This window comes from Rana temporaria (genome assembly GCF_905171775.1).
Source record: "Rana temporaria chromosome 2 unlocalized genomic scaffold, aRanTem1.1 chr2aa, whole genome shotgun sequence".
In the NCBI taxonomy this organism is placed as follows: Eukaryota; Metazoa; Chordata; class Amphibia; order Anura; family Ranidae; genus Rana; species Rana temporaria.
This window is the reverse complement of record NW_024404406.1, coordinates 113,374-132,410: the sequence shown is the minus strand read 5'-3', so window position 1 is coordinate 132,410 and position 19,037 is coordinate 113,374. Positions and strand designations below refer to the sequence as shown.

Sequence of the window (19,037 nt, the reverse complement as noted above, 5' to 3'; positions counted from 1 at the left end):
TCTGACTTCATCACGTAACATGTATGGCAATCAACGTTTTCGTGAATAGGTGCCCCTAAGTGTGGGGGGTACATTTGTAAGGCGCCCCCCGGAGTCAATACTTTGTAGAACCCCCTTTCTATACAAGTCTTTTTGGGGATGTCTCTACCAGCTTTGCACATCTAGAGAGGAACATTTCTGCCCATTCTTCGTAAATTATCTCAAGCTCTGTCAGATTGGATGGAGAGCGTCTGGGATCAGCAATTTTCAAGTCTTGCCACAGATTCTCAATGGGATTTAGGTCTGGACTGTGACTGGGCCATTCTATAGACTGGGCCATCCGTACACACGATCCGATTGTTGAGTGTCTGATTTTTGTTCAAAGGGCGTGTGCCTGGATCTTGTCTTGCATACTAAAGGTACACAATTGTCGGCCAACAAACAGGAATGTAGTGACGTACTACGAGGAATTTCAGCTCTTGAGTGCCACCCTCTGGGCCCCTTCTGCTAATTTCGTGTTTGGTGAGCACCGATTCCGAGCATGCGTGTTTGTACTTTCGACTTTTGTGTGACAGACTTGTGTACTGGCGATACGAAAATCAGACAACAGACTGTTGTTCGCCGAAAATTTACTAGCCTGCCATCCAACATTTGTTGGCCGAAAGTTGGACAACAATTGTCAGAAGGAGAGTACTAACGGTCATATTTTAGAAAAACAGTCTGTCAACAGACAATCCCCCCAACAACAATCGGATCGTGTGTACGAGACTTAACACATGAATATGCTTTGATCTAAACCATTCCATTGTAGCTCTGGCTGTACTTTAGGGTCGTTGTCCTGCTGGAAGGTGAACCTCCGCCCCAGTCTCAAGTCTTTTGCAGACTCTAATGCCCCGTACACACCATCACTTTATGTGATGAAAAAAAATTACGTTTTTAAAAACGTCACTTTAATTGACCGTGTGTGGGGGAAAACGTCATTTTATGTCTTCTAAAAAACGACCAAAAAAAATTGAAGCATGCTTCAATTTTATGTGTCGTTTTTCAAAACGTCAACTTTTACTTCACAGAAATTGACCGTGTGTAGCAAAAAACGTCGTTTAAAACGACGTTTTTTCACCCGCGCATGCCCAGAAGCTACTTATGAAGCAAGCCTCAATGGAAAAACGTGGTGGAACATAACCTCCCTTTGCTAGAACATTGTGAGAAAAACGATGGTGTGTAGGCAACTTCGTCTTTGAAAATTGAAGTTTCAAAAACGTAATTTTTTACTTCACAGAAAATGTCGTTTTTTTTCCATCACATAAAGTGATGGTGTGTACGGGGCATAACAGGTTTTCTTCTAAGATTGTCCTGTGTTTGTCTCCATCCATCTTCCCATCAACTCTGACCAGCTTCCCTGTCCCTGCCGAAGAAAAGCATCCCCACCACATGATGCTGCCACCACCACCATGTTTCACGGTGGGGATGGTGTGTTCAGGGTGATGTGCAGTGTTAGTTTTCCCCCACACATAGCGTTTTGCTTTTAGGCTAAAAAGTTGAATTTTGGTGTCATGTGACCAGAGCACCTTCTTCCACATGTTTGCTGTGTCCCCTCCCCCACATGGCTTCTCACAAACTGCAAACAGGACTTCTTATGTCTTTCTTTCTCCAATGTCTTTCTTCTTGTCACTCTTCCATAAAGAGCAGATTTGTGGAGAGACCACTAATAGTTGTCCTGTGGACAGATTCTCCCCCCTGAGCTGTGGATCTCTGCAGCCCCTCCAGAGTTACCATGGGCCTCTTGGCTGCTTCTCTGATGAATGCTCTCCTTACCCGGCCTGGTCAGTTTAGGTGGACGGCCATGTCTTGGTAGGTTTTTACAGGAACTGGAAGAGGAATGGGGAGCTTTACCATCTGAGAAGATAAAGAGCCATATCCACAAATACCACAAAAGACTTCAAGCTGTCATTGATTTTAAAGGGGGCAATACACTGGGGTATGTTAACATTTGATCGGGGTCATTTGTGTAGTTTATGATTTAAAAAGAGTAAACACAGCTGATTGATAATAAATGGCTTCAGCCAAACACTAACCATGAGTGAAAGAAAAGTTTTTGTGTTATCATTCATATTCTCTGAAAAATTCCCAAGAAATCATAAATTCTGCCATTTACTAGTGTTCAGCCAAGCACTGGTTAAAGCTTGTAGGAGGAGTTTTCTGACTGTCCTATAAGACTGCAAGACCCCTGACCCTCTGTCTGGACAGTGCTGATTAGCCCTGTGCTTATATCATGCACTCTCCTAAAAAAAAAAAAAAAATACACAAACTGAGCATGTGCAGCCTGACTACATAGAAATGATCAGGGCACAGTGAAAGAAGGGGGGGGGGATCAGAGAAGACAATGCAGACGATTGACCCCTTAGGTACCACAGTGAGTATAACAAGCGTGCTTTAATGCATATACAAGACTGATTTTACTGTTGTGGGTTTAGTAACACTAACACAAGAGCACCAACGTGCTTCTGGGCCCCAACGTTCCCCCTTTATCATGGCTTAAAAGCTCACAATACCTAATGAGGAGACTGGACCTGCAAACAGATTTATCCTTTCCTTTTATTTAGCAATTCTTGTCCACTTTTCCATTTAGTTATTTCCGGTGTATAAACAGCACACCAACGTGCTTCTGGGCCCCAACATCCCCCCTTCATCAAGGCTTATAGGCTGACAATACCTGATGAGGAGACTGGACCTGCAAACAGATTTATCCTTTCCTTTTATTTAGCAATTCTTGTCCACTTTTACATTTAGTTATTTCCGGTGTATAAACAGCACACCAACGTGCTTCTGGGCCCCAACGTTCCCCCTTTATCAAGGCTTATAAGCTCACAATACCTGATGAAGAAACTGGACCTGCAACCAGATTTATCCTTTCCCTTTATTTAGCAATTTGTGTCCAGTTTTCTATTTAGTTATTTCCGGTGTATAAACAGCACACCAACGTGCTTCTGGGCCCCAACGTTCCCCCTTTCATCAAGGCTTATAAGCTCTCAATACCTGATGAGAAGACTGGACCTGCAACCAGATTTATCCTTTCCTTTTATTTAGCAATTCTTGTCCACTTTTGCACTTAGTTATTTCCGGTGTATAAACCAACATACAATGAAATATCCATGTTGAACAAATTAAGTTAATTTTACTCAAAACTGGCCAGCTGGGTTTGGGTGTCAGCATCCAGTCCATCTCGAAGACGGTTACGAAAAGTCCTCACACCATCCCGCAGATCAGGAAAACAAGACGTTCGCCAAGGGCAGGGGCTGCATGATGTCCAGTTTGCGAGCGCCGCGCCCCTGTTCCACGACCTCCAGCCGCAGGCGTGGCTGCTTCCTCTCCACTCCGTTGTCTTCCCTCTCCAGTTCTTTCAGTAAGTGCTTGTCTGAGTCCTCCACGGCTATCCTCACCGTGCAGCCCCGCGGAAGGAGGTCCTGTTCATAGGCAGCCGCCAACTGATTAACGACCCGCCTCTCCACCTGAAGGGACAGAGCAAAAGTAACATTATATAGCAGACGTCACTGAGCAGAAAGGGCAGGCTGGGAACCATGAAAAATGGTGGTATGGAAGGGCGGGGTGACAACAACCAGATTCATTTGCCAAAACCTGATTTCTGATTGGTTAATCTTGTTACATTAGTGGGGGGGGGGGGACCTTCTGTCACAAATGTCCACTCAGTGATAAGACACGTCCCTTCATGTCATCAAGTGTCATTGTCTCTGCAAAGGGCCAACGTTTCGAGCAGTGCATGACCCCCTCATCGTGGTGACACAGAATGAGTGAGTGAGAAACTTATATAGCGCAACACATGCGAACTGAATCGCCTCTGGGCGCTTGGTATCCATTCCCTAGGACCTCAGAAGAGATGGGTCTTGATCTTTCTCCTGAAGGCCAGGTGGTTTACCTCCAACCAGATGTTGGGCGGTAGAGCGTTCCATAGTCTGAGTCCTTGGACCGCGAATCTTCGTTCTCCTTTGGACTTGTATCTGTCTTTGGGTATCTGGAGCAGATTTTGGTTGGGGTGAAGATACTTTTTCGGGATCTTTGCAATGTTGACTTCTCTACCACTTAGCATTATAACCCTTACACAGGTCCTTATCACGCCATATCAAACTGGTGGCCCCAATGGTGTCCTCTCCTGGAAGCCCTTAGTAGACATAAAGTGGCCCCTTTAAGATTATTTTCACTCAATTCTGCCCACCATTTGCCTGTTCAAACCCCTTTCTAGTGGCGGATATACTTAACTTAAATATCTACAAACCAGCCATAATATGACCACCCACCATATTGTTATGACCACCCACCTTATATTGAGTAGGCCCCCCCTATTGTTGCCTAAACGGCCCTGACCCATTGACATGAACTCCACTAGACCTCTGAAGGTATGCTATGGTAACTGACACCAAGCCAATAGTAGCAATATTAAATTCTAGAAGTTTTGAGGTGGGGCCTTCATGGATCGGACTTGCTTTACCAGCACATCCCACAGATCTCAATTAGATTGAGATCTCAAGAATTTGGAAGCATAGTCAACACCTCGTTGTGTTCCTTAAACTATTATTGAATTCATCAGACCAGACCACCTTCCATTGCTCTGTAGTCCAGTTCTGATGCTCACGTGCCTATTGTAAGTGCGTTTGGCTCTGGACACAGGTCAGCATGGGCACCCTGACCAAGCTGTGGCTACACATCCCCATACACAACAAACCACAATTCTCTGTGTGTTCCGACACCTTTCTATCAGAACCAGCATTCATTTTTTCAGCAATCTGAGCCTACAGTGGCTCTTCTATTGGATCGGACTACACCGGCCAGCCTTCGCTCCCCACGTGCATTAATGAGACTTGGCCATCCTTCAAACTTGTTTCTGGTTTTCCTTCCTTGGACCACTTTTGGTCGGTCCTGACCAATGCAGACCAGGAACATCCCACAAGAGCTGCAGTTCTGGACACGTTCTGTCCTAGTTGTCCAGCCCAGGGGTCTCCAAACTATCTAAACAGAGGGCCTGTTTACTGTACTTTAGACTTTCAGGGGGGTGGACCATGGGCAGTGAAAGTAGAAAATGTCCAATCATTGGTATTAGGGGAATTATTGGTGCCCTGTCGTTGGTGTCAGTGGGAGGAATAGTACCCCGAATGTTGGTGTCAATGGAAGAATTAGTGTCCCGCTGCTGGTGTCAGTGGAAAGAAAGGTAACCCATCATTGGTGTCAGTGGCAAGAAAGGTAACCCATCATTGGTGTCAGTGGGGGGAATAGTGTCCCCATCAATGGGAGGAATAGTGTCCCCATCAATGGTGTCAGTGGGGGGAATAGTGTCCCCATCAATGGGAGGAATAGTGTCCCTATCAATGGGAGGAATAGTGCCCCATCATTGGTATCAGTGGCAGTAGGGCTGTCTTTTCCATTGGGCACGCTGGGTAGTTGCCCGGGGGCCCCACTTGCCTGGGGGACCCCCATCGGCTGCCCAGCGACCCCAGTAAAAAATGGTGAGCAGCGGGTCAGAACTGTAGAACTGTATCGTGTCTACAGTCTCTGAGGAAGAGTCTGAAGAGGAGTCAAGAGTGGGAGCGCCGCCGGGATGGGGGTCACGGGAGAAGTCAGACATGAGGAGACAGTAGGAAAAAACCAGAGCAGCCAAGCTGGAGCCATCTGACTGAGCCGTGCATGTTGCACCTGAGAGGAGGTCAGTGATAGCGCCGCCAGGCCATTCTAAGGGGCGGGTGGTTGCTGATGTAAGGGGGGAGTGAATACAAAAATATTAGTTACCCCCTTACCTTAGTGTATTTACTCTACAAGAGGTGGTCTCTGGTCACCGGAGTGCCCCACACATCAGAGTTCCTGGTGTTCCCCTTTACATCAGAGTCTGCAGGATTCCCCCTTACAGTGCAAGGACCCTGATGTAAGTGGGAAATCTGATGTAAAGAGAAAGCAGTGAACTCTGATATAAGGTGGTCACCAGAGTCACCCTCCACATCAGAGTTCCCCCCTAAATCATGATCTGCAGTGTTTCCCTTTACATAAGAGTTCCCTTTCACTGTAAGGGGGGATCCTGCAGACTCTGATGTAAGAGGAAACTCTGAGCAGGCTGGGTTATAGTAACCTAACCTTCATGTCAATGAAGACATTTGTAAAACTGTAATTTTAGGTACTTTTTTTGCAGGGCCAGTAAAAAAAATGTGGTTCTGCCAGTAAATTTCATGATTTTTGTCAGTAAATTCTCGTGCACGATTGTGTAGACAGGGCCCCAGTGCACTGTATTGCCCGGGGGCCTATAATGCTCTTAAGATGCCACTGAGTGGCAGGAATAGTATACTCCATATTCCCAACGCACACATTCCTGGTATAAGCTCTCAAAGGTTTGGGTGCTGCAGCTCTGTTCTATAATGTGATCATGCAAAAAAAAAAGTAGTTGGTCTCACGTATCCAGGTCATGGTATATCTAGTAGTAGTTGGACTCATGTATCCAGGTCATGGTATATCTAGTAGTAGTTGGACTCATGTATCCAGGTCATGGTATATCTAGTAGTAGTTGGACTCATGTATCCAGGTCATGGTATATCTAGTAGTAGTTGGACTCGTGTATCCAGGTCATGGTATATCTAGTAGTAGTTGGACTCATGTATCCAGGTCATGGTATATCTAGTAGTAGTTGGACTCATGTATTCAGGTCATGGTATATCTAGTAGTAGTTGGACTCATGTATTCAGGTCATGGTATATCTAGTAGTAGTTGGTCTCCTGTATCCAGGTCATGGTATATCTAGTAGTAGTTGGACTCATGTATCCAGGTCATGGTATATCTAGTAGTAGTTGGTCTCCTGTATCCAGGTCATGGTATATCTAGTAGTAGTTGGACTCATGTATCCAGGTCATGGTATATCTAGTAGTAGTTGGTCTCCTGTATCCAGGTCATGGTATATCTAGTAGTAGTTGGACTCATGTATCCAGGTCATGGTATATCTAGTAGTAGTTGGTCTCATGCATCCAGGTCATAGTAGTATGGTATATCTAGTAGTATTTGGTCTTCTGTATCCAGGTCATGGTAGATCTAGTACAGGGGTCAAGTCCTGGGGAAAAAAGTGTGGGAACTCCCACCCAAGATCCACTCCCCCACCAAAAAAAAAAAAAAATGATACGCTCATATGTATAATTACTAAACAAGTTCTTTCTAAATCCCACGATAACTTGCGGCAGACCTCGCAATGTCTCCTGGGAACAATGACAAAAGCTCCCAGGAGACATTGCGGCATTGAGGAAGTGACGGAATACCCGCACACTACCCAATGAATCTGTATACAGGAAGCGGCCAGTAACATAAAGGATTACTAAGGTTCGCCTGCCCCTGACAGTGACTCGAGCTGGGCATCGCTGCTTAGTGAAGGATTGGCTCGGGCGGCTCGGCTGCTCTAGTCCTGCAAAGGGAACTGCGTTCCTGCTGTGAAAAAAGTGCAGGAACTCCGTTCCCACGCGTTCCCGCAGGACTTGAGCCCTGATCTAGTAGTAGTTGGTCTTCTGTATCCAGGTCATGGTATACCTAGTAGTATTTGGTTTCCTGTATCCAGGTCATGGTACATCTAGTAGTAGTTGGTCTCCTGTATCTAAGTCATGGTAGATCTAGTAGTAGTTAGTCTCCGGTATCCAAGTCATGGTAGATCTAGTAGTAGTTGGTCTCCTGTAACCAGGTCATGGCACATCTAGTAGCAGTTGGTCTCCTGTATCCAGGTCATAGTAGATCTAGTAGTATTTGGTCTCCTGTATCCAGGTCATGGTAAATCTGAGGTAGTTGGTCTCAAATATCCAGGTCATGGTAGATTTAGTAGTGGCTGGTCTCATATATACAGGTCATGGTAGATCTAGTAGTAGTTGGTCTCATGTATCCAGGTCATGGTAGATCTAGTAGTAGTCGGTCTCATATATACAGGTCATGGTAGATCTAGTAGTAGTTGGTCTCATATATACAGGTCATGGTAGATCTAGTAGTAGTTGGTCTCATGTATCCAGGTCATGGTAGATCTAGTAGTAGTTAGTCTCATATATACAGGTCATGGTAGATCTAGTAGTAGTTGGTCTCATATATACAGGTCATGGTAGATCTAGTAGTAGTTGGTCTCATATATACAGGTCATGGTAGATCTAGTAGTAGTTGGTCTCATATATCCAGGTCATGGTAGATCTAGTAGTAGTTGGTCTCCTGTATCCAAGACATGGTAGATCTAGTAGTAGTTGGTATTGTGTATACAGGTCATGGTAAATCTGGGGTAGTTGGTCTCAAATATCCAGGTCATGGTAGATTTAGTAGTAGTTGGTCTCATATATACAGGTCATGGTAAATCTAGTAGTAGTTGGTCTCATATATACAGGTCATGGTAGATCTAGTAGTAGTTGGTCTCATATATCCAGGTCATGGTAAATCTAGAGGTAGTTGGTCTCATATATCCAGGTCATGGTAAATCTAGAGGTAGTTGGACTCATATGTACAGGTCATGGTAGATCTAGTAGTAGTTGGTCTCATGTATCCAGGTCATGGTAGATCTAGTAGTAGTTGGTCTCCTATATCCAAGACATGGTAGATCTAGTAGTAGTTGGTATCGTGTATACAGGTCATGGTAAATCTGGGTTAGTTGGTCTCAAATATCCAGGTCATGGTAAATCTAGAGGTAGTTGGTCTCATATATCCAGGTCATGGTAGATCTAGAGGTAGTTGGTCTCCTGTATCCAGGTCATGGTAGATCTAGAGGTAGTTGGTCTCATATATCCAGGTCATGGTAGATCTAGAGGTAGTTGGTCTCCTGTATCCAGGTCATGGTAGATCTAGAGGTAGTTGGTCTCCTGTATCCAGGTCATGGTAGATCTAGAGGTAGTTGGTCTCCTGTATCCAGGTCATGGTAGATCTAGTAGTAGTTGGTCTCATATATCCAGGTCATGGTAGATTTAGTAGTGGCTGGTCTCATGTATTCAGGTCATGGTAAATCTAGAGGTAGTTGGTCTCATGTATCCAGGTCATGGTAGATCTAGTAGTAGTTGGTCTCATATATACAGGTCATGGTAGATCTAGTAGTAGTTGGTCTCATGTATCCAGGTCATGGTAGATCTAGTAGTAGTTGGTCTCATATATACAGGTCATGGTAGATCTAGTAGTAGTTGGTCTCATGTATCCAGGTCATGGTAGATCTAGTAGTAGTTGGTCATATTCAGCTGAACTTGTTCTGTAATGTTGAAGACATTTTGAAGCTTCTCCAAGTCACTACTTCTTCTCCAATAACTGCTTTTCTTTTTTGAGGTATCTTCCTTACACAAAGCTGAAGAACTGACTTGCAGAAGAAAGAAACGTCTTCAACATTCCAGGACAAGATCAGCCAAAAGTCACCAAGTACTACTAGAAGCACTTTCTATGTGGTTTATACAGTTTATATAGGTAATCCCGCTGTTGTTGGTTCTGTAGAATCTCCGAAACATTTGAGGTTCCCTCTTCATCCTCCATATTTATAGAATCTGGAATGGAAGGACAGCCTCCAATCATTATCCCGGATCTAGTACCTCATACTTGATGGAGCGGGCTCCATAATGGACGTTGTACCCATCGGCCAGGACATCTATCACCTCGATGTCCCACAGTAGAGTGATCTCATGTCGATCTTTGGCCTGAGGAGGACAGGAGACAGGAGATCGGTTAGTAGGATCCACATGAATGGCAGAGGATTTGGAGTATGTACTGTAAGAACATTGGTATGAACGTTCCTTGGAGAATCTGCTAGTGTATGGCCAGCTTAAGAAAGGGAGGGAGGGCGGGCAATGAAAGAAAGGGGATGGAGGAGAGCAGAGGAGAAGACAGAAGTGAATAGAGTAGTAGAAGAAGAAGAAGACAGGGGAGGAAAGCAGAGAAAAGTAAAAGAGAGAAGCGCAGAGGACAGGAGAGCAGAGAAGAGAACGGTGCAGGACAGGAGAACAGAGGAGAAAAGTGAACAGGAGATCAGAGAAGAGAGCAGAACAGAGGACAGGAGAGCAGAGCAGAGAATGTGGCAGACAGAACGGGAGAGGAGAAGATTGGACAGGAGAGCAGAGAAGAGAGTAAAGCAAAGGAGAGAACAGGGTAGACAACAGGAGAGCAGAGAAGGGGGCAGAAGAGTGGACAGGAGAGCAGGAGAGAGGAGTGGAGAGAACAGGGTGGAGGACAGGAGAGCAGAGAAGAGAACGGGGCAGGACAGGAGAGCAGAGGAGAAAAGTGAACAATAGATCAGAGAAGCGAGCAGAACAGAGGACAAGAGAGCAGAGCAGAGAATGTGACAGACAGAACGGGAGAGGAGAAGATTGGACAGGAGAGCAGAGAAGAGAGTAAAGCAAAGGAGAGAACAGGGTAGACTACAGCAGAGAAGGGGACAGAAGAGCAGAGGAGTAAAGAGGAGAGTAGTGGAGAGCAAAGGAGAGAACAGAGTGGAGGACAGGAGAGCAGAGAAGAGTAGAGCAAAGGAGAGAACAGGGTAGACAACAGGAGGGCAGAGCAGAGAAGGGGACAGAAGAGTGGACAGGAGAGCAGGAGAGAGGAGTGGAGAGCAAAGGAGAGAACAGGGTGGAGGACAGGAGAGCAGAGAAGAGATGGAAACAGGAGAACAGAGAAGAGAAGAGCAGAGGATGAAAGAAAGCAGGGCAGAGAAGGGGACAGGACAACTGGGTAAAGGAGAGGAGAGCAGAGAAAAGAAGAGCAAAGGACAAGAGAGCAGAGAAGGGGACAGGACAGCAGAGAAGAAGTCATGAGAAAAAAACAGAGGGAAGGAAAGACAGCAGAGCAGAGAAGAGGACAGGAGAGAGGGGAGGAATGGAGCACAACAAAGGTTACAAGATAGGAGATGAGATGACAGTAGAGGAGAAAGCACGAGGAAAGCAGATGAGCAGGCTGGAGAGGAGAACAGAGTAGAGGAGAGGACAGGACAGAAGAACAATGAAAGGGATAAGAGATGAGAGCAGATCAGATGAGAGGAAAGGAGAGCAAATAAGAGGACAGGAGAGGAGGGCAGAGAAGAGGAGAGAAATGGAGAGCGGATAGCTGAGAAGAGGAGAAGAGAGGGGTGAACTGGGAAGAGGAGGGTAGAGGCCAGCAGATAAGAGGAGAGAAAAGGGGAGGAGAGAAGAGAGGAAAGAAGAGGAGAACTGACAAGAGGAGAGAAGAGAGAAGGAGAGGAAAGAGACGAGAAGAGGTGAGAGGCAAACAGAGAAGAGGAGAAAAGAGAGAGGAGAGCTGGGAAGAGGAGAGTAGAGACCGGCTGAGAAGAGGAGAAAAGAGAACAAGAGAGGAGAGAAGAGAACATGAGAGGAGAGAGGAGAGAAGAGAAGGGGAGGAGCAGAGAAAGGGTGAGGCAAGCAGAGAAGAGGAGTAGAGAGAAAACTGGGAAAAGGGAAGTAGAGGCCAGCAGAGAAGAAGAGAGCAGAGAAGAGGAGAGCTGAGAAGGAGAGCAGAGAAGAGAAGCAAGCTGAGAAGAGGAGAACTGAGAAGAGAAAAGGAGAGGAGAGAGGAGAACTGAGAAGAGAGAGGAGAGCTGAGAAGAGAGAGGAGAACTAAGAGAGAGGAGAGCTGAGAAGAGAGAGGAGAACTAAGAGAGAGGAGAGCTGAGAAGAGAGAGGAGAGCTGAGAAGAGAGAGGAGAGCTGAGAAGAGAGAGGAGAGCTGAGAAGAGAGAGGAGAACTGAGAAGAGAGAGGAGAACTGAGAAGAGAGAGGAGAGCTGAGAAGAGAGAGGAGAGCTGAGAAGAGAGAGGAGAACTGAGAAGAGAGAGGAGAGCTGAGAAGAGAGAGGAGAACTGAGAAGAGAGAGGAGAGCTGAGAAGAGAGAGGAGAGCTGAGAAGAGAGAGGAGAGCTGAGAAGAGAGAGGAGGACTGAGAAGAGGAGAACTGAGAAGAGGAGAGCTGAGAAAAGGAGAGCTGAGAAGAGGAGATCTGAGAAGAGGAGAGCTGAGAAGAGGAGATCTGAGAAGAGGAGATCTGAGAAGAGGAGAACTGAGTAGAGAGAGGAGAGCTGAGAAGAGAGAGGAGAGCTAAGAAGAGGAGAGCTGAGAAGAGGAGAACTGAGAAGAGGAGAACTGAGAAGAGGAGAACTGAGAAGAGAGAGGAGAACTTAGAAGAGAGAGGAGAACTGAGAAGAGGAGAACTGAGAAGAGGAGAGCTGAGAAGAGAGAGGAGAGCTGAGAAGAGAGAGGAGAACTGAGAAGAGGAGAGCTGAAAAGAGGAGAGCTGAGAAGAGGAGAGCTGAGAAGAGGAGAGCTGAGAAGAGGAGAGCTGAGAAGAGGAGAACTGAGAAGAGGAGAACTGAGAAGAGGAGAGCTGAGAAGAGGAGAGCTGAGAAGAGGAGAACTGAGAAGAGGAGAACTGAGAAGAGGAGAACTGAGAAGAGGAGAGCTGAAAAGAGGAGAGCTGAGAAGAGGAGAGCTGAGAAGAGGAGAGCTGAGAAGAGGAGAGCTGAGAAGGAGAGCAGAGAAGAGAAGCAAGCTGAGAAGAGGAGAACTGAGAAGAGAAAAGGAGAGGAGAGAGGAGAACTGAGAAGAGAGAGGAGAACTAAGAGAGAGGAGAACTGAGAAGAGAGAGGAGAGCTGAGAAGAGAGAGGAGAACTAAGAGAGAGGAGAGCTGAGAAGAGAGAGGAGAGCTGAGAAGAGAGAGGAGAGCTGAGAAGAGAGAGGAGAACTGAGAAGAGAGAGGAGAGCTGAGAAGAGAGAGGAGAGCTGAGAAGAGAGAGGAGAACTGAGAAGAGAGAGGAGAGCTGAGAAGAGAGAGGAGAGCTGAGAAGAGAGAGGAGAGCTGAGAAGAGAGAGGAGAGCTGAGAAGAGAGAGGAGAGCTGAGAAGAGAGAGGAGAGCTGAGAAGAGAGAGGAGGACTGAGAAGAGGAGAACTGAGAAGAGGAGAGCTGAGAAAAGGAGAGCTGAGAAGAGGAGATCTGAGAAGAGGAGAGCTGAGAAGAGGAGAGCTGAGAAGAGGAGATCTGAGAAGAGGAGATCTGAGAAGAGGAGAACTGAGTAGAGAGAGGAGAGCTGAGAAGAGAGAGGAGAGCTAAGAAGAGGAGAGCTGAGAAGAGGAGAACTGAGAAGAGGAGAACTGAGAAGAGAGAGGAGAACTTAGAAGAGAGAGGAGAACTGAGAAGAGGAGAACTGAGAAGAGGAGAGCTGAGAAGAGAGAGGAGAGCTGAGAAGAGAGAGGAGAACTGAGAAGAGGAGAGCTGAAAAGAGGAGAGCTGAGAAGAGGAGAGCTGAGAAGAGGAGAGCTGAGAAGAGGAGAACTGAGAAGAGGAGAACTGAGAAGAGGAGAACTGAGAAGAGGAGAGCTGAGAAGAGGAGAACTGAGAAGAGGAGAACTGAGAAGAGGAGAGCTGAAAAGAGGAGAGCTGAGAAGAGGAGAGCTGAGAAGAGGAGAGCTGAGAAGAGGAGAGCTGAGAAGAGGAGAACTGAGAAGAGGAGAACTGAGAAGAGGAGAGCTGAGAAGAGGAGAGCTGAGAAGAGGAGAACTGAGTAGAGAGAGGAGAGCTGAGAAAAGAGAGGAGAGCTAAGAAGAGGAGAGGAGAGCTGAGAAGAGAGAGGAGAACTGAGAAGAGAGAGGAGAACTGAGAAGAGGAGAACTGAGAAGAGAGAGGAGAACTGAGAAGAGGAGAACTGAGAAGAGGAGAACTGAGAAGAGGAGAGCTGAGAAGAGAGAGGAGAGCTGAGAAGAGGAGAGCTGAGAAGAGGAGAGCTGAGAAGAGGAGAGCTGAGAAGAGGAGAACTGAGAAGAGGAGAGCCGAGAAGAGAAGAGCAGAGAAGAGGAGAACTGAACAGAGGAGAACTGAGAAGAGGAGAACTAAGAAGAGGAGAGCTGAGAAGAGGAGAGCTGAGAAGAGGAGAACTAAGAAGAGGAGAGCTGAGAAGAGGAGATCTGAGAAGAGGAGAACTGAGAAGAGGAGAGCTGAGAAGAGAGAGGAGAACTGAGAAGAGGAGAACTGAACAGAGGAGAACTGAGAAGAGGAGAACTAAGAAGAGAAGAGCAGAGAAGAGGAGAACTGAACAGAGGAGAACTGAGAAGAGGAAGGAGAACTGAGAAGAGGAGTACCGAGAAGAGGAGAACTGAGAAGAGGAGAGCTGAGAAGAGAGAGGAGAACTGAGAAGAGGAGAACTGAGAAGAGGAGAGCTGAGAAGAGGAGAGCTGAGAAGAGGAGAGCTGAGAAGAGGAGAGCTGAGAAGAGGAGAACTGAGAAGAGGAGAACTGAGAAGAGGAGAGCCGAGAAGAGAAGAGCAGAGAAGAGGAGAACTGAACAGAGGAGAACTGAGAAGAGGAGAACTAAGAAGAGGAGAGCTGAGAAGAGGAGAACTAAGAAGAGGAGAGCTGAGAAGAGGAGATCTGAGAAGAGGAGAGCTGAGAAGAGGAGAACTGAGAAGAGGAGAGTAGAGTAGAGGTGGGCAGAGAGGAGAGGAAGAGTGTGGGAGGGAACAGATGGATCACCTTAATATAAAACACCAATTTTATAAATCTGGATCCTGAATAGACGTTGTAATTAGAGCTCCACATGAAGGGTCTGCTTCCTGCGGAGGATGGTGCCGCTCGCTCTGACCCGGCTCTCTATAGGCCATTTTATGCCATTTTACAGCCTCTGGATTCTAATTGCCTGACATGGCTTTTTCCCACTACTGGAAAAATGTACAAATCTGTACAGGAAGTCCAAAATATGGAACAGCAAAAATGCAAATTATTTCCAACATTGTGTAACTGTAACACCGCAGCACCGCGGACTACAAATCCCCTCTAACTTCCCGGAGACGGGTCGGGGCTGGGGAGGATACAATGCACAATCATCCAGTCCTGCCTCTGCCGACATAATTACCTTCTCACTCCGGGAAGGAGCTGTGTGTCCTGTTCTGTGTCAGGGGGGGTGACCCAGGAATCAATGACAGGTCTGTTCTGAGCACCCAGCCAAAACAACAGACTATTCTGTGATAATGAGCCGCTCTCAGGGGACGCCAGAGGGTCACCCCAAGACCAGGAACCCCCGCCGAGAACCCTCACCCCGGATCACCAGCAATTATCTCAGCTCCGCATTGTTTAACCGGCCCAGTGCTAACAATGAGAGGACCTGTCTGACCCGCACCATCAGTCTGCGGAAGAGGAGCTCACACTCTAATGCCCCCCCCCCCACAGTCACATCAGTCTCTGTACAGAGGAGCTTACACTCTAATGTCCCCTCCCCCCACAGTCACATCAGTCTCTGTACAGAGGAGCTTACACTCTAATGTCTCCCCCCCCCCCACAGTCACATCAGTCTCTGTACAGAGGAGCTTACACTCTAATGTCCCCTCCCCCCCCACAGTCACATCAGTCTCTGTACAGAGGAGCTTACACTCTAATGCCCCCTCCCCCCCACAGTCACATCAGTCTCTGTACAGAGGAGCTTACACTCTAATGTCCCCTCCCCACACAGTCACATCAGTCTCTGTACAGAGGAGCTTACACTCTAATGTCCCCTCCCCCCCCCACAGTCACATCAGTCTCTGTACAGAGGAGCTCACACTCCAATGCCCCCCCACATCACATCAGTCTCTGTACAGAGGAGCTCACACTCCAATGTCCCCTCCCCCACAGTCACACACTATTATTATTATATATCTACTGTATATAGCTCTGACATATACTGCAGTGCTGAACCAGAGGAGCTTACACTCTAATATCCCCTCCCCCCACAGTCACACACTATTATTATTATACATTTATTGATGGCACAGTGGCGGCAATTGATGGGCACAGTGAGGCTGCAATTGTTTTTGTTTTTTCGTTTGTTTGCGCCCCCCCCCACCCAAAAAAAAAATTGTGAGCACCAGCCGCCACTGCACTTAGGTGAGGATTATACAAGTTTGCAAAGGAGAGGAAAACGCTGTAAATAAGGCGGAGAGACGGGATTCAAGGTCACCTGTGTAAACTGTCGCACGGTTGCAGTGTTTGCTGGGTAACATTAGCACTGCTCTCTAGGTAGGCACTCCTCATTTCCGGTGGTGCAGGGTGAGCACAGGGATATAGCTTCTATGATGACACAAGCCGGATACAGCCGGTCGCCAGGGGGGCCCGTTTGCTCCTCTTCGGGGATCATTTAGAGGCAGCGTGGAGCGGTCGGCGTGTTAAGCAGCGGCCCCGGCGCTCACAAAGCCTCATTCTTGTGCCGTTATTGTGATGAAAGGTTGCGGCGGGGCGTCTGGGGTGCAGTTTTACGGCCGCGGGGTTGTCCGCTCGTAGCTGTCCTCTGACACTGGCCGCTTATTACACGACCCCGAGGGGAGCGCTTTCAGGCCCCGCCGGTCGTCATGGAAACCAGAACGTCGGGGTCAGTTATGCTGTGTGTGTGTGTTCTCTCTCCGGCATCTGACGCCGGGATCTGTACTGTGGGAAGTGTGCAGGCGGCTGCCGCCAACCTCTCCCGGAAATGCAGGTTGCCTGGCTTCAAATGTCAGAGAGAGAGACCAGGGTCACCAAAGTGCATGGGAGTGCACCTGGAGTCTAGGAGGACTAGGCACGCACCTGGAGTCTAGGAGGACTAGGCACGTACCTGGAGTCTAGGAGGACTAGGCACGTACCTGGAGTCTAGGAGGACTGGGCACGTACCTGGAGTCTAGGAGGACTAGGCACGTACCTGGAGTCTAGGAGGACTAGGCACGTACCTGGAGTCTAGGAGGACTAGGCACGTACCTGGAGTCTAGGAGGACTAGGCACGTACCTGGAGTCTAGGAGGACTAGGCACGTACCTGGAGTCTAGGAGGACTAGGCACGTACCCGGAGTCTAGGAGGACTAGGCACGTACCTGGAGTCTAGGAGGACTAGGCACGTACCTGGAGTCTAGGCACATACCTGGAGTCTAGGAGGACTAGGCACGTACCTGGAGTCTAGGCACGTACCTGGAGTCTAGGAGGACTAGGCACGTACCTGGAGTCACTAGATTCTATGATGATACAAGCCAGATACAGCTGATCGCCAGGGGGGCCCGTTTACTCCTCTTCGGGGATCATTTAGAGGCAGTGTGGAGTGGTCGGCGAGTTAAGCAACGGCCCCTTCTATGTCATTCAGATCCGGCTGACTCATTTTGGTTCCTGCAGCTGGCCCAGCTAATGAGGCAGCGCCAGATTTCATGCATGCGCAGATGGAGATACGGTACGTAAACGACGTAAAATACGATGGCTTGAATTCCCTGGTGCAGACCTTTGCATGTCTGCTGCTGGGGTTACACCTCCTTTATGGGGAATAACTTTACGCCGGGCGTACAACTTACGTAAACCGCGTATAGCATGCGCCGGGCGCACGTACGTTCGTGAATCGGCGTATCTCCCTCATTTCCATATTTGAATAGAAAATCAATGGGAGCGCCACATGCATCCAGCATAAATATGCGCCCATAATACGCCGGCGTAGGCAAGTTACGTCGGTCGGATGAAGCCTGTTTTTAGGCGTATCTTAGTTTGTGGGTACGGCGCACAGATACGACGGCGCATATTTGGACTTACGCGGCGTATCTAGAGATATGTCGGCGTAAGTGCTTTGTGAATCCGGGCGATAGTGTCCAATTTGCTTTTTATCCCTCTTTTTTTTTGTTTTGTTCCAATACACACAAAGGGAATAAACAAAACACGTGTTACTGCAATACTTTTCTGTGAGAAATACTTGATTTTCTGGAAAAAATTCTGGGGTGCCCATAATATCGGCCATGACTGTATGCAGGGGAGGGCTGGCAGCCTTAGGCCTGGGGGCAAGTCCGGTCAAGTGGCCCATTGAACTGCTGAATCAGCTCACCATCCATGGCCCATCTAGTTTTTTAATGCAGCCTCACCGGTGCCCATCAGTGCAGCCAACTCCAGTACCCATCAATTCAGCCTGGTCACTGGGGCAGGTTACATGGGGTGTATGGGGGGGAGATGGGGGGTCAGCTAGGGGTGTCAGGGTCTCTCACCTCAGTGATCTTAGCTCAGTAGGTTCTTGCATGCCAGGGCCTCCTGGAGGGTAATGTTACTGGTCATGGGGTCAAGTTGCAGCCAGCGCCCAGCCCTGCATCCCGAATCTCCCTGGCATGCCCTGCCTCTGCCTGCTTCCAAGAATCCAGTCCCAGGGAGTTGTAGTTTCCTCTGCGCTGCTCTGTTTTGAACATAAGTTAGGGCAGCCTGGGAGGCAATTGCCACCCTGCCCCCCGGCCCAGCCCTCCCCTGACTGTATGTGTAAGACAAGGCACTATGATAGATCTTACAAGCATATTCCCCCTGTCACTCTTGTACCACCACCTTTGATATCTTTGTCATATAGAGACGCCTGTCCCTTCCTGGTTTTCTGCAGCTGGCCACCTAATCAAGCAGCACCAGAGATAGGGAGACATGTTTTTTCCACATAATGTGGCACCACAGCTTCGGGAAGATCTCTGGCCCCAGCCTCTTAGGGTACATTTTACACAAGGCTGAAGGGCCGTAGGTGCCGAATTTTTGTGAGATCTCCCGACACGCAATGCGAATGACGTGGCGCCAGATGTGCACGTTCAAGACATGGCGCTATTATGGATCTTGCGAGAGTTTAGCACCTATGACCCTGCAGCCTTCATGGATGCATCCTATGTACCCCCCTAGGAGGCTTCGGTGGAGAAGATCTACATCAACTTCACCTAGGTGAGGGACAAGGAGGTAAAATCGTGAGGCATAGAAGGTGTTTACAAAAAGGGAAAAAAAAGGAAGCAATTATGAAAATATTGGACCTTCTAACTTCTAGCGTTCTGCTGACAATGTTGGGTTATTTTACCTTTTTGGCCCACGCGTTCAGCTCTTTGGAGACCAGCTGGGAGAGCTCGGAGCGGCAGAACGGGAGGAAATAGACGATCTCGTTAATCCGGCCCAGGAACTCGTCTCTCCGGAAGTGAGCCTGCAGGACACAAGAAAAGGCGTTAGAGGGGAACCATAATGGCGACGGGTCAAGTTTAGTTTTTGAAACTGATACATTGGATGTTTTGGATTCCCTTTACACTCCTAATCCCCAACTATCCATTGCTTGGAGGACTGTCCCCTCTTT

At 47.9% G+C, this 19,037-nt stretch overlaps 1 protein-coding gene across 1 annotated transcript in view; it reads right to left on the bottom strand.

Moving 5' to 3' along the window:
- Nucleotides 1-3,112: 3,112 nt before the first annotated feature.
- CLPB (caseinolytic mitochondrial matrix peptidase chaperone subunit B) overlaps nucleotides 3,113-19,037 on the bottom strand; it is a gene marked incomplete at its 5' end in the record, with an annotated part of 119,828 nt that continues 103,903 nt past the window's right edge. The window contains 3 exons of the mRNA XM_040334040.1: nucleotides 3,113-3,488; nucleotides 9,546-9,650; nucleotides 18,771-18,890. Of these exons, the coding sequence (XP_040189974.1) occupies nucleotides 3,243-3,488; nucleotides 9,546-9,650; nucleotides 18,771-18,890 (471 nt within the window). The remainder of the gene's footprint in view (nucleotides 3,489-9,545; nucleotides 9,651-18,770; nucleotides 18,891-19,037) is intronic.